The 19,823-nt window shown below is 33.3% G+C and overlaps 2 protein-coding genes and 1 pseudogene across 2 annotated transcripts; 1 reads left to right on the top strand and 2 right to left on the bottom strand.

Moving 5' to 3' along the window:
* Positions 1-7,195: 7,195 nt before the first annotated feature.
* LOC127074831 (uncharacterized) lies at positions 7,196-8,990 on the top strand. Its single transcript, XM_051016219.1, has one exon. It carries the CDS (start codon positions 7,390-7,392, stop codon positions 8,884-8,886), a length of 1,497 nt encoding a protein of 498 aa, XP_050872176.1. The 5' UTR covers positions 7,196-7,389; the 3' UTR covers positions 8,887-8,990.
* Positions 8,890-13,734, bottom strand: LOC127074830 (protein NUCLEAR FUSION DEFECTIVE 4). The gene is made up of 3 exons (XM_051016218.1): positions 13,175-13,734; positions 10,111-11,039; positions 8,890-9,793 (listed from the first exon to the last, which is right to left on the bottom strand). The coding sequence occupies exons 1-3, from the start codon at positions 13,604-13,606 to the stop codon at positions 9,313-9,315; spliced, it is 1,842 nt and encodes a 613-aa protein (XP_050872175.1). The 5' UTR covers positions 13,607-13,734; the 3' UTR covers positions 8,890-9,312.
* Positions 13,735-16,243: 2,509 nt separating this feature from the next.
* Positions 16,244-18,151, bottom strand: LOC127136867 (protein FAR-RED IMPAIRED RESPONSE 1-like; annotated as a pseudogene).
* Between the last annotated feature and the right edge of the window lie 1,672 nt (positions 18,152-19,823).

The following is a 19,823-nucleotide window of genomic DNA, read 5'->3' as shown; positions in this document are numbered from 1 at the left end:
GATTCACAAGAATGTTTGACGCTTATGGGAAATACTTTCCGGTCGTCAACTCCATCAAGGGAATCTATTCTGGGTGAGGTTCTCGTACCGACTCTTATGAAGTATTCACCTCGAGAGTCCGTACTACGCAACCATCGACTTGGTTCTAGACAGGGTACTCAGAGTCATGGATTCAAAATAATGTTTGACGCTTACGGAAAATACTTTCCGATCGTCAACTCCATCTAGAGAATCTATTCTGAGCGAGGTTCTCGTATCGATTCTTACGAAGTATTCACCTCGGGAATCCATACTACGCAACCATCATTTCTAGTTGGCCAAAGGTTCAATGTTCTAAAAGGTTCTTAGAGTCATGGACCCCTTTGAAACATTGAAGCTTACGAGGTATACACCTCAAGCGACAATATTTGCAAAAGGATCTACTCTAAGTGAGGTTCTCGTACCGACTCTTACGAAGTATTCACCTCGGGAGTCTGTACTACTCAACCATCGTCCTATCTTATGTATTTTTTTTTCACTATAGACCCTGGTGTAGAGTCTTTCCCACATGGTTTGCAATCAAATATCCAAGTACCCAACATAGTGGAACCAATATACAACAAATATATCAATGTAAGAATAAAGATAATAAAAGCAATAAATAAGGAAAAGCCATAAAATTAAACAAACAAAGGCACACAAGCGTCCTATCTAGGCTTGACTCACTTAGGGATCGGATATCCCCAGCAGAGTCACCATCTGTCGTACCTCGGGAAATGGGAATACGGCCTAGCGAAGTGAAATCGGACGCTCGCAATGATGGACTGAACAGAGTCGCCACCGAACTTTATTTATTCCTAAAAAGGAAAGGGGAAATATAGATAAAACCCAAGAAAGAACGACAATGATTATGATCGCCGCAACCAAATCAGGGTTCGGGAGTCGATTACGCAAGGGGAATGTATTAGCACCCCTCACGTTCGTTGTACTCAACGGGAACCATTAGGTTAGTTGTGTGCATTAGTGTTAGTTGAAATGTTAGACTTTAAGTTATTAGATGGGAAAGAAAGAATAGAAGAGAGGAAAATGTTTTTTTTTACGAAGGACTAAACCTAAGTTTTTTATTAGTGGGCCTGACAAGATTTACAAATCCTGCTCCTACGTATCTCAACAGAGAAATCAAGGCTTACGTAGTTCTGGGTAGAAAAATGTTTGTTTGTTGGTCGATTTTAGCGAAAGCTACTTTGTGTCAAATCGACGAAAACATTGTTGGACTACCCAAAACAGGTGGAGAAACATTGCCTTGCATTGTTTTGAAACAAAGTACCTTTCGTTTGAGAAAGGGTTTGAAGGATTAATCGCGCGGTGGCGAGAAAAGGTTTAAGAGTCAATCGCACGGCGGCGAGAAAAGAAATTGATTGGTTTGATGTGTTTTGAGTAATGGCGAGAACTTGGATGAGCGAGATATCCATCTCGAATCCTAGTCTCAGGAGTGCGTGGTATCCACCACGTTCCATTTCCATCTTATTTGCAAAAATGTTTAATAAGAATTAAGTGTTTTGAGGTTTGATTGAGAAAGGGTTTGAAGAAACCGCATTGACAATTTTGGACGATGGCGAGAACTAAGATAGGCGAGGCATCCACCTCGAATCTTAATCCCAAGAGTGTGTGGTATCCACCATGTTCCATTTCCATCTTTATTGAAAAGTGTTTAGATAGGAATTAAGTATTTTGAGTTTTGTTGTGAAAATGACTTGACACTGGATCAAGCATTGATGAACGTTTAAGGGAAATTTGAATGAGTGTTTGAGAGAAACAAAATAGATAAATTTGGATGATGGCGAGAGCTAAGATAGGCGAGATATCCAGCTCGAATCCTAGTCTCAGGAGTGCGTGGTATCCACCACGATCCATTTCCATCTTTATTGAAATGGTCTTAAATATGAATTAATTTTTTTTGAGTTTTTATTATGAAAAATGGCTTGACGTTGGATCAAGCATTTGATGAAGGTTTGAAAGAAATGGAATAGAATGAGAGGAAGAAATGGATTGATTTGTTTATTAATAAAATACTCGACGTTGGATCGAGTCTTATTTTTTTCTTTTTGGAAATGGTCGATTTTATTCTTGTGTTAGCAACTAGCTAAACAGTCAAACAAATAAAGAAATGAAAAGCAGTAAAATTATTACACATCGGGGGAGTGGGGTACATTTTGTCAAATGGGGATTCAAAGTACTAGAATAATTAAATCGAGCCCAAACAATAAATAATGCAATGTATGAGTGTAAGTGCATGAGAATTGTCTCATTGTAAGAAGGCTCAAGAGTAAGCCATGTGAAAAAAATAAATAACACAACAAGTTATATTTACAAAACACTCAAAAATTAAATTGAAAGAGTAAAATCGGGATTTGCACAGATGGAAATTGAGGGACGCATAAAACCTAAATAATGTGCTCCAAGCCGGTTTGCACTTATTGACAATGATTGAAATGTCATATGCGATTAATCATAACGCGGCGAAATTCTATTATTATCTCGATAAAATAATCATGGATAAACAACATGAGAGTAGTTGAATCTATAAATTAAAATCGATACTTTGTCAATTAATAATAAATAAAAGGGGTAAATATTAACAAATGAGTATAGGAGAATTTAAATTAACATAAGCATGAAAAATTTGAATGCTAAAAGAAACAAAATGCTGCATATGGGTATTGAACCCACTACCTAGGGAGAGATAAACTAACTCCGTCTCAACCTGGCCACGAATGACTTGCTTATTAGGCTAGGACCAATAAATGTACACAAACAAAGTGGCAAACCTCTAGTCAACAAAACAATAAACAAACATGGGCCATTGGGCCCGGATTGACTGAAACCTAATTCCATTTCCTGGCCCAACGTGGGAATGCCATGGGAAGACAAACAGAAAGCAAACAGCCGCCTGCTGCAAGGGAACGCATGGGGAATGAAGATATTCTCCAAACTAACAGTCACATGGAAACTTGGAAAAGCAATAATGCAGAGGGAGAGTCAAACGAAACAGCCAGCTTTGGGTAGTGGGAAAGGCATCGTCATTAATTACTTTAAAGCCTTGATAAGATCCAAACATCAACAAACATCATCAGACGGCGAAGGCGCCCACCTCCGCCTCAAATTCATTCTCTCTCTCTGCTTGAGACATTCGTCTCCTTCTTCACTCAAAACAGAAGCAAACTCACAGAGAAACCTAAACCATTACTCCTAACCTAGACCAAAATTCTCCCGGAGAAGCGGCGACACACGGAGGCTGCCACCGTCTTCTCCGGCGATGAAGGACGCTAACAAAAAACCAAAACGACCAACATTCGTCTCATCCTATCATCTCCTTCATAATGAAACCAAAAACGAATCGACAACAAAGACCTATGAAACGTTAAACCTTCCTTAAAGCAAAATCAGAAGATACAAACAAGGGTCACAGGTCGCGAGGATGTCGAAAGAAATGTGATGATTACCTCCTTAAAACAAGATTTGGCGTGGTTACGGTAGCGGTGCGACGAACTGGTGTTCCCTTTTCAGGTAGCTTGCTTTGCCCTGCTTCTCCCCTTTCCTTTTTAGGAATAAATAAAGTTCGGTGGCGACTCTGTTCAGTCCATCATTGCGAGCGTGCGATTGCACTTCTCTAGGTCGTATTCCCATTTCCCGAGGTACGACACATATCACATTCTCACACCCAATTCATCATCAATATCATACACAACAACATCTCACATTCTCACACCCATTTCATCATCAATATCATACATAGCGACATCTCAATTATCATCAACATCATACACAACCACATCTCGTTTATCATTAACATCATACACAACCACATCTCAATTATCATTAACATCATATGCAACAACATCTCAATTATCATTAACATCATATGCAACAACGTCTCAGTTATCATTAACATCATATGCAACAACATCTCATTCAACAACACATCAACATCAATCAATACAAATGCAACACTTATGCAATATACTCAACACCGACTCGACATGCATGTGGTACCAAATACGAACACCCGGGTTCATTTCACTCCTCGATCCCCATCATAGGATCAAATTTCCTCTTGAAACTGGAGCACTCCAAATTTCTACCATCACCATAGGTAACACTTCACTAATCCCTATTGGAACCGGGGCACACCAAATTGCTACCATCACCATAGGTAACGCTTCATTAATCTCTCATAATAGGAATTAGCTACTCGCACCCTATCCTTCACCATGAGATCGAGGCTCACCAAAACTTATTACGATCACCATAGGTAACGCTTCACTAATCCTCCATAATAAGAATTAGCTACTCGCACCCGATCCATCACCATAGGATCAAGACTCACCGAAACTGGACTGAAGTCCGTACACCATGATGCATAACTCTCAAATAACATGCATTTACACAACAAGGTTCACTAAAAGGATCCTCATACACATCTCACCATTTATGCATCACATCATTCATCATGCAACAATAAATTCATGTTACAACGTCAATAAGATCAACAAACAACAATAACTTATCAACACCTTAACAACATGATCATAACATCTCGACACAACAACATCATTATCACACAATGATATTACATCAATGCAACGATTCATCAACCGAACAAATAACTAATACATATACCTATATAATAGGCACATGAATAATATTCAAACATCTAATCAATCACTACCATGTTATATATTTGAGAATTATCTTTCTAATGCTTCAAACGACATCAAAATTGGACTTACAGAATGAAAGTTATGATCAAAATCGTTAGAATATGTCAACAATTCATTAACCGAACATATGAATCAAAACTTCACCAACACAGTAGGCATAGTAATAGTACTCAAATAATTCACCTATCACTATCACGTTATAAATCTGGACGTTAGCTTTCTAATAAAAGATACATCATTTGGACATATGAATCAAAAGTTATGGTCAAAATCGTCGAACAGTGCAAAACAACATTCTAGCAGTTATGTGTCGACACATGACTCATATAGATCGACTCATGTCCTTTTCATGTCGGTACATGACCTTTTCAGGTCGGGACATGACCTTTTCAGGCCGACACATGATCTTTTTAGGTCGGCACATGACCTTTTCAGGTCGACACATGTACTTCATTTTTAAAGTTTGTATGTTATGTCATATGTGCAGACTGCATGTGTTGACCTATGACCTATACAGGTCGGCACATGACTTTCATAGATCAACACATACTGCGAAAATTTCCCAAAAATCAGTTTTTAAACCATCCAAACACTATCTCATGTGCCAAACATATGCTATGAAAATCTATCAAATAAAATCCAATTTCTCATGGTTATATCTTCCTAATTCATCATCTACTCCATAATTTTCATGAATCAACATCATTTACAACACGTCATCATACTCATCTCTAAATCATCAATAACGCAATCAAGATTAAAACCTTCAAACATCAATCAATAACATAATATCATCCACAACATAAAAATAAAACATGAGTATACATGGGTACATGAATTTCACACCAATTTCATCATACAATCAACAATTATAACACAAACATCAGAACTGAGATTTAAAATACCTATTTCTAAGGAGGTTAAAGGTTCCTCCATCTACCATTCCATCACACCCCTTATTATTGAAACAATTTCCCACATTTACCTTGATTCTCCTTGCAACAAAAGGAATTTGAATTTCTTGGTGTTCTTCCCTCTCCCATAGCTCTAAGTTTTCAATGCTACCCTTACCTCTTCAAACAATTTTTTTACGTATTGATTAAACCCTCACTTTTTCTCAACTTCTCTATTTAAAATACAAAATCCCTAATTGGCTTTTCTCTATTTTATCCTTCCTTACTCCCAAAATCCCTACATTGTCATTCTCCTTAATTTCCATTTTATTTTAATTAAACTAAATAACTACTATTATTCTAAGTGATTAAAAATAATTCTAAATTACTTTTATCAACCTCTAACCCTTTCTCTACACCCCACAACTACACTATCCTTCTTAATAATCTTTCTACATCACACACATAATTTATCACAAAAATACATAATTAAATCAAAATGAATTACATAAAAATAAAATATTAAAATTGAGGTGTTAGAGGGTTCACCCCTCCTTTTGTTTCTACGGTATCTATAAAATGTTTGAACAATTTTTAAGTTGGAAAGATAGACTTGAGACATATATGCGAAAATTCAAAAATAAAACATTTTGATTATTTAAATAACATAACATTTCTTTGTTAGGCTGAAAAAGAAAAGTGATGATAACTGAAATGTGTGGAATTTAGTTGACCCAAAAATACTATTCAGCCACACTTTTAATAATTATTATGAGTTGATAATGCAAAGACCTAAGATTGACGAAAAACTTCAAATTAAATAACATCGAGAGTTTTTGTAAATCTATCAACTAATTGTTTCTCAGCAATTTTGATCTTTTTGTCTTAAACTTTTTTTTTAATGAAATGATGACAAATATAAATATATTTGGTTCTATTATATTTGATAGATTTCTTTTTAGAGATATCGATAGAATTCATGGTGTCATAGTACAATATCATAACATCTTGTATAACATCATACTCTTTAATTATCTTTTTCATCCACAACAATTGAATGCAACTATTTTTAGAAAAAATATACTCTTTTTCTAAATTTAAAAAAGTAAAACAATTTTGCTTTTAGATCCTATCATCGATCTTGACCAGAGTAACAAAATAATTTTTTCCCTTACTCATAGACAAAAGACTTGAGTAAAAAAAATAACAAACACTAATTGAACATTAAATTTGAAGTTAACTCGAAAGAAATAAATTTCAAAAACATCCTTGTTAACTTTCGTATAGTCAAGTAGTTAAAGAAACGTGACAGTTCAATTAATATCCAATTGTCTACGATTCAAAAAAATACATATTTTAGATTGATCCAATGGTCACAAATTGTTTGACTACATACAATTCACGATTGCATCGAATCGAAATTCAAAAAGGTACAAGATGCTGTAACAGTCAAGTTTTTTCTAACAAAAGCCAAGAAAACTTAACCATGAATTCATCATTCAATTAAACTATTCTCATTACAACAGTTGTGCATGTTAAATAATCTCTTTTTTTTTACTCAACATGTTGAATAATCTCATTACTTAAAAAGACGTAAAGTCCACTTTTTGCCTCAAAGATAGGCGTGAGAAACGCACTTTCAATAACATTCCAACCCAAACGCACTTTCTTTTCATCAGTGTTTTCATGCCAACCCCCTCAATACCTCATCACATAGTCTCCACCATTTCTCTTCAACTTTCACAATTTCAACGCACAATTCAAAACCAAAACAGAAATCTCTATCTATAATCTATATGCACACAACAACATCTTCACAACTCTCTGAGGAAATGGCCTTAAACAACAAATCCAAGAAAACTAATTCTAATTCCTCATCAAATTTTTATTTCTTCACAACCCTTTTCTTTATTGTCCTCTTCACTATACCAGTTTTTTTCCTTCTCCACACCCCCACCACCACTTCTATTTGCACCACCTTTACCTCCCATTCCCACCAATCCAAAACCTGGTCTGGTGATCTTACTTCAGCTGAATTCTCATGGAACAAGCTTCAATTTTTTCAACACAAAAAACCACTTTCACCTCTCAAAATCGCTGTTTTCACTAGAAAATGGCCTATAGCTACAACCCCGGGTGGCATGGAACGCCATGCTTACACTCTTCATACTGCTCTGGCTCAAAGAGGCCATAAAGTTCATATTTTTACATCACCCCAAGATGAAAAAACCTCAGAAACTCAACAAGGTAACTACCCTTTTATCCATTTTCATGAAGGGGAAATGGGAAAATGGAGATACAACAAAGCATGGGAGCAATATGAGGAAGAGAACAAAAAAGAGCCTTTTGATGTTATTCATTCGGAAAGTGTTGCACTTCCTCATTATGTAGCTAGGAACCTCTCAAATCTTGCAGTGTCTTGGCATGGAATAGCACTTGAGAGTTTGCAATCAGGTATTTTTCAGGACTTAGCTAGAAGATCTGATGAACCAATTTCACCTCTTTTCAACAAAAGTTTACAGGGTGTTGTACCTAAGGTGTTGAATGAGATAAGATTCTTCAGAAGCTATGCTCATCATGTTGCTATTAGTGATAGCTGTGGTGAGATGCTAAGGGATTTCTACCAAATTCCTAGTAAAAGAGTTCATGTGATTGTGAATGGAGTTGATGAAGATGAGTTTGGAGAAGATGTTGAATTGGGAAGAGAATTTAGAATCAAAATCGGGATTCCGAGGAATGCTAGTTTAGTACTTGGTGTAGCTGGGAGATTGGTTAAAGATAAAGGCCATCCTCTACTTCATGAAGCATACTCAAGGCTAATAACAAAACATCCTAATGTGTATTTGATTGTTGCTGGTTCTGGACCATGGGGGAGCAGGTACAAGGATTTAGGAAACCAGGTTCTTGTTTTGGGATCAATGAGTCCTTCCATGTTGAGAGCATTTTATAACGCGATCGACATTTTTGTCAATCCAACACTTAGGCCACAGGGGCTTGATCTTACTTTGATGGAAGCTATGATGAGTGGGAAGCCTCTTTTGGCATCAAGGTTTCCAAGTATTAAAGGTACTCTTTTGGTTGATGATGAGTATGGTTTCATGTTCTCTCCCAATGTAGAGTCTTTATTAGAGGCACTTGAAGAGGTTGTGAAGGATGGACCTGTGAGGCTAGCTAGGAGGGGAAAGGCTTGCCGTGAATATGCAGCTTCAATGTTTACAGCAAAAAAAATGGCTTTAGCATATGAGAGGTTGTTTCTATGTATAAAAGATCATACATTTTGTATCTACCCTTGAGGCTTAGGCTAGAAACACTTTTTCTTTATTTATTTCATTTTTGATTTTTTTTCAATACATAAAAAGATATGAAGCTTATATATACATATGTTCTGTTCTCACTATTTTTTACTTTTGCAATGAAGAAACATAAGGTAAAATTGGGCACTAGAGTCTTATTTCCTCAGTGTATCAAACCACTTTTCTTAATTTTTTTTCTTCTTTTTTTGTGTGTGTGCACTGTAGAGCAAAGCAAATTCCTTATCCTCTTTGCTTGTGAGTATCTAACTAGCCTCTACGATACAACACTACAATACATACATTCCTTAAAAAATCACTCTAGCTTTTACTCTGCTTCTCGACATCTGTACAAGCGAAGCTTATGGTACTGTTGAAATGAATTCAGCCGCACTATGATTGATCATCGTGTCTCATTAACAGCAAAAGTTAAGACACAATAGCATGTGTTGAAGTCCGGTGTTCCTCAAAATGTTCATATGCATGTTTGGTTCTTAGGAATAACAGCACACTAGAACATAGTCCTAGAACAGATGTGCACCCCCACCAGACAAATGTCCAGAAGTAGCATTGCCTTCCCATGCAAACTACTGAGTCAGACGTTGTCATGTTTCCCGGCGTTGAGCGTGCATTGGTATCATAAACTAGTGCAGCGAGAAAACCGTAGAGAAGCGAACCGATGGGGATATTTGTTATGACAATGTTGTGATTGACACCGACACTGTTGGGTCCAAACAGCTCGGATGTAACTGAAACTGCAGCTGCAAATATGAAACCAGAACTCATTCCTATTAGTGCAGTTCCTGTATACAGAGTCAGAGAACTGTCTGATGCAGCGAGCAAGAAGAACGCAATCGGTGTTGGTATAAGTGCAATTGAGAGCCAGCCAGTTCTTGCAAAGTAGAACTTACTGCAATGCAGAAAATAGTTTTATCATAAATGTTATAACTTTATTTACAATATTCACTTCTAATTGAAGACAAAGATAACAAGAACTATTTTCTCTTTTGTAGGACATGTTTGGAAGAGTATATGGAAACTCTCCATGATATTTGATGAAAACAACTTTTATGGTTTACATTGAAAACAGTAAAAGTATATTTTATCTTTTCTTATAGAACAGCTATACATAAGCATGTATATGATTAGTGGATATGCTATAAACACTTACTAAACAATTTATCAAAATAGAACCATAATGTCTTATAGAATGAAGATAATGCTTACCTACGAATATAGTCTGGTCCGGCTGAAAGCAAGCGGCCGAAAAACGAAAAGGATGAGTAGAGAGTAACAATGGTGGAAGTACTTGAACTCAGACCTAGAGATTGAGCAATCTGTCCCAGATTATTGCTATAGACAAGACCAATTGTACCTCCACAGAAGTATGTAATGTAGTATAGCCAAAAGTCTGACCTTCGGAGAAGCACCGCAGCCGAGTGCTCTTCTCCTAGCATTGTCAAGTGATCCTGACCAATAATCCTCTCACAACGAACATCACTATTGCCTTCCTTCGGATTTGAATACATGGATCCATTGTTACTTAGCAGGCTATAAGAATCTCCATTGCCCGCAAAACTATTGTGACGGCTAAGTAGTTCTTTATGCAGCTCAAGATCTTCATCATGAACAAGAAGGAAGCTGGATCCTTCTATCTTAAAGCTGGAATGGATGGTACGTCGAGCCCAAGCCCGGGCATATACAATGCCAGGAATGAACATCGGGAGGATGAGGAGAAGAATAGTTACACCAAAGTGTAGCCGAGCTGAAGTCATGGAAGAAGCAGTTGAGGCAAACAAGAGGAGATAAAGGCCAGTGAAAATGGCTAGGAAGTTCAAGATTAGAAAAACTAGCGAGTCACGGTTAACTGTGTCAGGTGTTAGAGAATCTACAGGCGGTTGGCGAAGAATTGGAATAAGTGCTGCAATGCAAACAATAAGGGGAACAAGGGAATTCAAAAGAAGATACAGTTCATGAGATGACGGGTCTATGGAATTGGCAGCAAGGGTGTAAAGGGCTGCGCTAACACCATTGAAACTCACAGTAAGTGATAAGGCAAGTGTTCGGTGAACTGGGAAATTTCTAATGCAGAGAACAAAACATACAGTGTTGAACCAGCAAATGCTACAACCACTTAAAAGACACAGAAGAAACACCTGCCAATAAGAATTCATAGTAAGTCAGCTTGGTTGGATAGTTATCAACATATTGGAATTCATGAATGTGTAAGAGTTAATCAGTCTTACCTCAGTTACCCGTAACCAATTACCATGTATAACTACAAAATCACTGAAACTCATTGTTTTAATGTATTCCTCTCGGGTAAAAAAAACTTCTATTGAATATACAGCATATCTTTACAGGGAAATCGACAGTGTCAGCTGTGTCCCAAATCTAGAACATCACTTGTCAAGCTCTTATAGTTTGTAGGGAAAGACTAAATTAGGTAACTTTCATTATGTGTGCGTTTGATGAAGAGATTGTGAAACTGTGGTGACACCGTGTGGCAATCCGAAAGAACCAAACTTTAGTTTCACAAACTCTGCGACAAAAGAGCATTGGAACACAAGAAATTGAATGTGACGTGATTTGAACACGAAACCAGATATATGTCATGTTGAAACTTCTAGCTCAAGTCAAATAAATAATAAGTATTTTATTTTAAAGTAAAACCAAGTGAAATAAGAACCCAAAATAAATATAAAGTAAAATTTGTTTGATTGATGCAAGCTACAATTGAATTTAAGAGATATTCACTTGTAAATTACAACACATTCACACATTGATCTGCTGGTAGTGTGTGAATGGATTAAAACAAGGCATCTCATTCAGTTATTGCTCTATAGTCTACAATGAAAATTAATGGAGACATGGTAGAAAATATATTGGGTAGGTTTAAGTTTTTTATTTCAATATTTCTCTTTACAATCGGCAGAAAATACACTCTTCTTTTTAATTCTCCATTTTTGAAGAGAAGGGTCATGGTAAGCTGGTATTCTGTTGAGATGAATAAAATCTATGATCATAACAATCGAGTCTTATTTCATTATTTCACTAATCATATGATTGGTTTAGCTTTTGTAAGATTTAAATCACACCCCAATGTATATTTTAATGTGATTTTAAGAAATGGTTTTAATGGGGAAACAAACATATCGGTCACATGAATCGGCTTTTGTCATAATGTTTTATTCAAGACCGTATTTCTATTCAATTTGTTAATCTCAAGATCTTTCTTAATAACTTCTCGTTTTTCTAAGTATTCATCTATGTCCAGTAATTTGACTTCTGTTCATTTGATCTACTCATCATCAGATCATCTGATCTTTCTCTCCAAAAATTGCTCCACCTAAAATTACAACTTACTTTCCAAATGATTAGACATAATCAAATACTTGTACTTGTTAAGAATAATAAATCAAGTGTGAGTTAGAGTTCCACATTGGTTATAAATGTGGAGATTTAATCATTTATAAATGGGAGAATTCAGATATAAATATGTAGTGTCTTGCACTTATTTTACTCTTAGCTTAATGTGTATGATCATTTTCATGATCTAACATAACTCAATTACTAGTACTTGATAGTTAGCCAAAATACATACATTTGAATACATGTATTCATTATTTCATATATAGTTTTAAAAATAAAATATATAATCTACTACTAATGATTAAGAAATATAAATCCAATGGTAACCAATATCTCACTACAGGTTTTCTCTGGTACAGGTGACATAAGTTGAGTACTATTATAATAATAATAATAGCAATAATTTATGCGGTGTTAATAATTAATTGCTAAAACATGGCTGCTTCCATAGTTAGTATTTAAGTAAATAAAAAGAAATAAGTGCTTAGGTATGCTTTTGGAACCATCCTTAAAACCACAAGGATATACAATGAATGAATCCTTGAAAGCCACCGAAAAAACCAGATCGCAAACATAAGCGACAAAACATCACATAATATATAAAAAAATTTAATTAATTTATAAATATTAATGACTTTTATGTTAATACATAAATATAAATAATAAATGTTGTTTTACAATTTAATTCAACTAGCACTACTGATAACATAAACTATACTTGAAATTTTCAAACACATAACTATTAAAAAATTTACATTGATTATTAATTTTAATCATCTCACATTATTATTTTCAAATTAAAAATAAATTTAAAAAAAAAACTAATTATAAAATAATCCATAAAAAAAATACTACTTTATTAACATTAGTGAATCTAAGTTTAAATTACTGTAAAAGTGTAAGAAGAGATTGAAATTACCAGAAAATAAGGCAAAGAGATGAAATGGTTGATGATGAGCCATTGAAGACCATACCCAAAAAACCCCATGAATGCCGTTATAAACATAACAACCGAAAGAGGAAGATATATCAGCGCTAAACCAGAAGACCAACCGAAAACCTTTCCCATATCACTCGCGGTGGCTAAATAATTAAGCTGAGCTTGCGAGATTCCGAGTGCGGATTTCAACGACGAAGAGTATTGCGAGAAATCGAAATTCGTTCCGGTGAAAGCTTGAATCCAAATCGTAACAACTAGGATCATCCATTTTCGCGATTGTCCCGCCATGAAAAGGAGAAATCGCTTCGTAAACGGAGGAGTTCGCCGCCGTGGGGATTCGGTGGTTCGTTTTCTTGTTGAATGGTGGAAATTGAAATTGAATCTGTTATGAGTGTCTCTGCGTGGCCTCATTTTTTAGGAGTTTATATATAATTTTTTTGTTGGTGGTAAATATAATTTAGATTTTTTGTTTTAATTAGAAAAATGGATTTGTGATGCGTCAGTTTTGTAGTAGGAGTTTTCCATGAATTACGTCCCTACCATCAGGCTTCTGTCATCTTTGTATGGGGCTAAGCTGATATGCACTCACAGGAAGCATCGTGCGTTGTTTTAGATTTTGTCTTTGTCAATAAAATACTACTAACTCATGTGTAATTTAATAGTTTATATATTTTGAAAAAATAAAGTTTATTTTTTTAATTTATTTAACAAATATAAATTAAATATAGATATTATATTCTTAATATAAAAAATAATTATTTTCTAAATTTATTGAAAAATAAATATATCTAAATTATATATATTTCAGATACATTGATTTATCATGAATCTCAAGAATAAGTATTTTTTCAGATTAAATGAATATGCGCTGACATTACATTGTTTTGGGCAGAATTGGACCTGGTTTACAGAAATTGCATGACAGCATCTCTCTTCTTCCGTAATAGATATAGCAATGGAGCGGATCGGGGATAGTTTTACATCTTCAAATTTAAACTCGAATCTCACAATCATCTATATTCGGCGCCTCAATCCATATCAAGAATTAAAACTCAAATTCATCCCAAACAGCTTTGGGTTGATTTTGGTATCCGCATTTTTTTAATAAACATACGTGAAAATATATACGATATTATTTTATTTAGTGTTAATTTTAATTAGAAGTTATATAAGAAGCTAATAGTAAGAAGTTATGTGAAAGATGATAATAGTGGCTTCAATAGAAGTTATTAGAAGTTATTATGTAAGTTATCTAAGAGTAAAATTGGTAGAAAAATAGGCTACACCAAAATCAAGTTTTCCCTTTATATATTCTTATAGATAATAAAATCAATTTTTTAAATAAAAATATTTAGTTTTTCAAATTCAAATTATATTATAAATAATAAAATAAAAAAAATTCAAAAAATTTTATTTATACAATTTTAATATTTAAATAATATATACAAACTAAAATATTAAAACATTAACCACATATTTAATATTCTAAATTATCAAAACAAAAATAATAAAATATATAGTAAAATAAACTGAACATGTTGGAGGATGAGTTGGTGATGGATCCCCGCTGGTATTGGTTAAGTTGTCATCCATACCCTATAACGGCAATTGACATGATTTCCAAGTTATAATAAAATGATGTTTCAGGATTGATTTATATATTGAGCCTATTTGATTTGTTTGTTTTTTAAAATAATTTTTATAGTATTATATATAAAATATATAAAGAATTTAAATGAAAATTTGGATTGAATAATTATTTTCAAAATATTATTTTAAATATTTCATTATTTTATCGAAAAAAATTTAAATATTAAAATTTCAAAAATCACTTAATTTTAAAGTTATTTTAAATACCTTTTCATAAAAATCATTTTTGAGATAACTTTTTGAAAAATTTGTGATTTTGACTATGGTTTGAATAATATATGTTTATGTTATAGAACGTCAAATTTAATCTTTTAATTTATAAAAAATAAATAAATAATTGATAATATTTTCAAAAATATTTTTGTAGAATTCATTTTCAAAAATACAAAAAAAATATTAACACGTCACGATTAATACTGACATATTATTAAAAATACTCTCAAATATGAAGAAAAACTAAATTCCTAAAAAAACAAAATACAATGATTACATTTTCGGGATTTTAAAATATGGAAATCAAATAAATATAAAAATTAAAATAAAAAAATGTGATAATAAAGAAGTAATGTTTCAATTAAGTCAACTACTTTTTAAAAACATTAAAATTACTACATTATTTTTTTTAATAAATTGATAAAAAGAAGGTACACTTACGGAAATGGAAATTGGATCCTCTCCTGTATTATACTCCTTTCGTCCCATATTATAAGTAAATTTTATCTTTTTAGATTCATTAAATCATTAATGTATCTGGTCTATATATAGATTAAATACATTAGTTATTTAATAAATCTAGAAATGTGAAATTTGCTTATAATATGGGACGGAGGGAATATGTTTTATCATCTCTCATGCTCTTAATCTAATGACTAAGAAATTATAATAAATAGTTAATTAAAAAGATACATTTTTGAAGAGAAAATATCAATTATACTATTACTTTTGAAATTTCTAATATTTTTATGTTAAATACTTTTAGAATTGTTATTAATTCAATTCAAATTAAAATGATGTCTATAATTAAAATTAAATTAAATATTATAAAGAGATAGAATCACAATCTCATTTCTTTAAATAATAATTACTATTAAAAAAAAATTAACAAATTCATCAATCTGAATCATTTCTTCCTAAATATATACTTTCAGTAAAATACTAACAAGTAACAATTACTAATATCTCTAATTAAAAAAAAACATAAACAAATTTCAAAATAACTTAACCAATATATTTAATGCACAAAGTCACAAAGTCACAAATCATAAACCAAAATTTAAAATATGCAGAACAGTGTGAATTATTTACATACAAGGAAGAACATGTAAAAAAAATAGTCACTAGATCCGCATAACCCAGGGGTGGAAATATTAGCAGGTCACTGTTGAAAATATGTTTTCTTCACTTTTTTATGGATGGTTTAATTTTATAATATCTCCATGAATTTTTTCCTATAATTAAAAGAACATAAGTTAATAGTTAAAAAAATAACCTGAATAAATAGTAGAATTTATATAATTTTTAAAATTTATCATCAATAATTGAGTAAAACTATTGGCACCGAATTGAGTATTATTTCCTACACAAAACATAAAAACATAAAATCATTCAATCACTAAATATTTCTTGATACGTTCACATACTCAATCTGATATTGACTTACAATTGATGATATGTTGTATGAATTATTGAGTCAAATAGACGCACTTGTATTGGATACCTCATATTGAACCTGTGTTTGTGAATCACGCCTTTTATTGTTCTACACGACATAAAATAAAAATATAATTTTTTGTAATTGACTAAAGACAACAATTAAATGAAATAATTCAACAATACCTGAATTTGTGAAGCTTTAGAGCCAACATTTTTCTTTCTTTTGGGAGGTTGAGACTCTACCCAACCTTTTGAGCGTTTTGAACTCTTGTTGCCTTCTCTTTTTTTAATCCTTTTGTTTGTGCCAAATCATCATGGATGCTTGTAGACTCCTTAACTTTATCAATAAACCCATTCACTTGAGAAATATTGACTTGATTCTTTTGAGACTCTAGCATGTGCCTATCCAATTTATTAGTGATTTTGTAAAGGAATGTGAATGCTTCTGGACTTCTACATGCTTCAGTGGCTATCCTAATAAGGCGAGGACAAATATCCTTGTAGCTTTGGGCTGGAGATAAATCAACATCTTCGTCCACATAGCTAACATCAACATTACATGAAGTCTCACTTCTAGCTAACTTTGTCCACCTTTTTAAGATATAATGTTCTGGAACTGATTTGACATCCATATGAATAAAAACTCTTAAACAATGACAACAAAGTATGCAAAAACTCTCAAACTTACGACAAGAGCAACAAACTGAATTCTTATCCAAATCAAGTGACACTCGCCACTCGCCCAAATTACTTTCCATGGCAATAACACAATCAATCAAGCTCAGACACTTGTTGCAAGATTTTTGAATATGAATTCCTTAGTCTTGGAATTTTTTGTCGTGCTTCATATTCACACTTTAATTCATTATATCACTTTTCTTCTACAAAATCCTCAAAGCACTTAAATTTTTTGATTATATCCAAGTTCACATTCATAAATCCTTTAATACCTGCATTCACGCTTTCACTAAGCTGAGTGCTTCTCATTCCTAATGTGAAAACTTTCTTCATATAACATGATGTCCACTTCTCCTTTATAGTGTACACTTTTTGAAACCAATTGTTTTCTTTAACATCATAGGTTACTAAAAGATTTCTCAAACCTTTGTCAAATTGGTCTTCATTTTCATATTCACACATGCACTTCTTAAAATCACTAAGAAAATGAGATTCACCTTTCATCAAATTTCCTAAGTGTTTGATGCAATTTTGCATTAAGTGCCATGTACATAAGCCATGATAAGCTTCGGGCATAATCTCAATTAATGCTCTTGCCATTGCGTGGTCTTGATCAATAAATATTGTTTGTGGCATTTTCTTCTTATGAGCCTCTAAAAAGGTCTCAAAGAGCCACTTGTATGACTCAACTGTTTCGTCATATAATAAAACAGCCCCAAAAATCACAGCTTTTCGATGATGGTTAAATCCCGAGAATAGTGTCAGTGGTCTATGTGAACTATTTGTGCAATATGTTGAATCAAGAGATATAACATCACCAAAATACTCATAATCAATTAACATCAATGCATCTGCCCAAAACACATTGGTAATTTGTTCTTCAGCATCCATTTGATATGCATGATAGAAAGTTGGATTTCCTATAGACTTTCTTTGAAAATATTGCAATAGATAACCGGCTTCTCCATGTACCATACTCATTTGCCTTTTTTCCCGAAGATAATTCTTTTGATCAAGACGAATAAATCCCAAGTTAGTTCTACCTAATACTTGTTTCAGGTTCGTCTCTGAACCTAAAACATCGCTAATACAATGCCACGACAATGCTTCCTCTCTAAACCAAACATCTCAATATAACGCCACAACACTGGTTCCCCTCTGAACCACGCATCTCAACATAACTCAACAATTTCATTATAACTCGGCATAATAGTTAAATATATAATTTCTCTACAATGCTCATCAACAGGGTAAAAACAACATCATACAACCATAAACATTCAACAAGGTATTCTCATGACTCAGCAAAGCTCACAAATAACTCTACCACTTTTTATTCAAAAATTAAGAGTCACAAGGCGTACTCTAACCCTAACTCTCCAACTCAATTCTGAACATACCAGTGACTAAAAAACACAACTCATTTAATGCACAAACTCAACTCTAACTATCAATACTCAACTCTAAATATATCCACATCTTATTTCACATGAATATTGTTAGACGATAGGCCTAGATCTAGAGGAGGTGAATAGATCCCGATTTAAAACTTAACAAAAAAATAGTTTGAAAAATTTATGGCGTGGAACCAAATTACAAATATCCTGGATCAGAAATCGTCTAACCGAACCCGCTACCAAAAAGATTAGATATGTGTATTAACGACAATGTTGTGATGATGGCCCATAAATCGATCAACAACAACTAATCACAACTCCTTGATTGCAAAGTAATACATAAAAGTCTATCTCCGATGAAAATTTACACACAAAATAAAGTGAGATAAATTATCGAACACTTAGTGTACAATCAATAATGTTTGGAATTCTATGTAGTATTGTTGTTCTAAAAATCCAATCATAATCAATTGGTTTATGATCTAAACAACAAAACCAATTTTAAAATATGTTCAAAATTACGATCCAAACAATATTGATCAAACGGTCAATGCAATCGACAATTTGCAAACCGAAAATAAAAGAGAGATAGAGAGAGTACACAAGGATTTATTTATACAGTTCCTCAATCGACCTTGCTATAAGTACGTCTGCCCTTAATTCGGATATGAATTGAGATAATATATTATATCTTACTTTGCAAATGTGTGTATACAAGAGATTTAGAAATCTAACCCTATAAACCCTAGACTTGATGTTGATTCTACCACCTCTAAAACCCTTGATCAAAGATTGATCAAGTAAACAGGAATGTCGCTTAAACTCACCGTCTCGCACTACTTCTTTGAACGAAAACCCTTGTTTTTCAAAACTTTCACTCAGTCAAATTAATTCCAAGCACACACTTGTTAAAACCCAAGATTTACCAATGCGATCCACCGTCCGACGTTATTCATTTTCCAAGAACCTCTCATTCTTCAAAGACTTCACCTAGTCGTATCCGGATTGAGTAATCTTGTCCAAAACCTCCAAACCCTAAAGATCGTGAAGGAAAACCTCACTTTGGTTTTCTGATTTGAAATCCTCAAAGTTCTCAACCTAATATACGGTACAAAAAACCAAAATTGAAAGTTATCAACCCTAATCTAGATGGCACCCAATAAAAAATGATCATGTGTAGTTTGGTTGTGTGTATGCATAGAATCGAGATTGAAGATGATGAGAATACTTTAAAATCCTGATTTCGTATA

The sequence above is a fragment of the Lathyrus oleraceus genome, chromosome 4 (assembly GCF_024323335.1).
Source record: "Lathyrus oleraceus cultivar Zhongwan6 chromosome 4, CAAS_Psat_ZW6_1.0, whole genome shotgun sequence".
NCBI classification, from domain to species: domain Eukaryota; kingdom Viridiplantae; phylum Streptophyta; class Magnoliopsida; order Fabales; family Fabaceae; genus Lathyrus; species Lathyrus oleraceus.
Note: the sequence above shows the minus strand (reverse complement) of the source record. Positions and strands in the feature narration are given on the sequence as shown.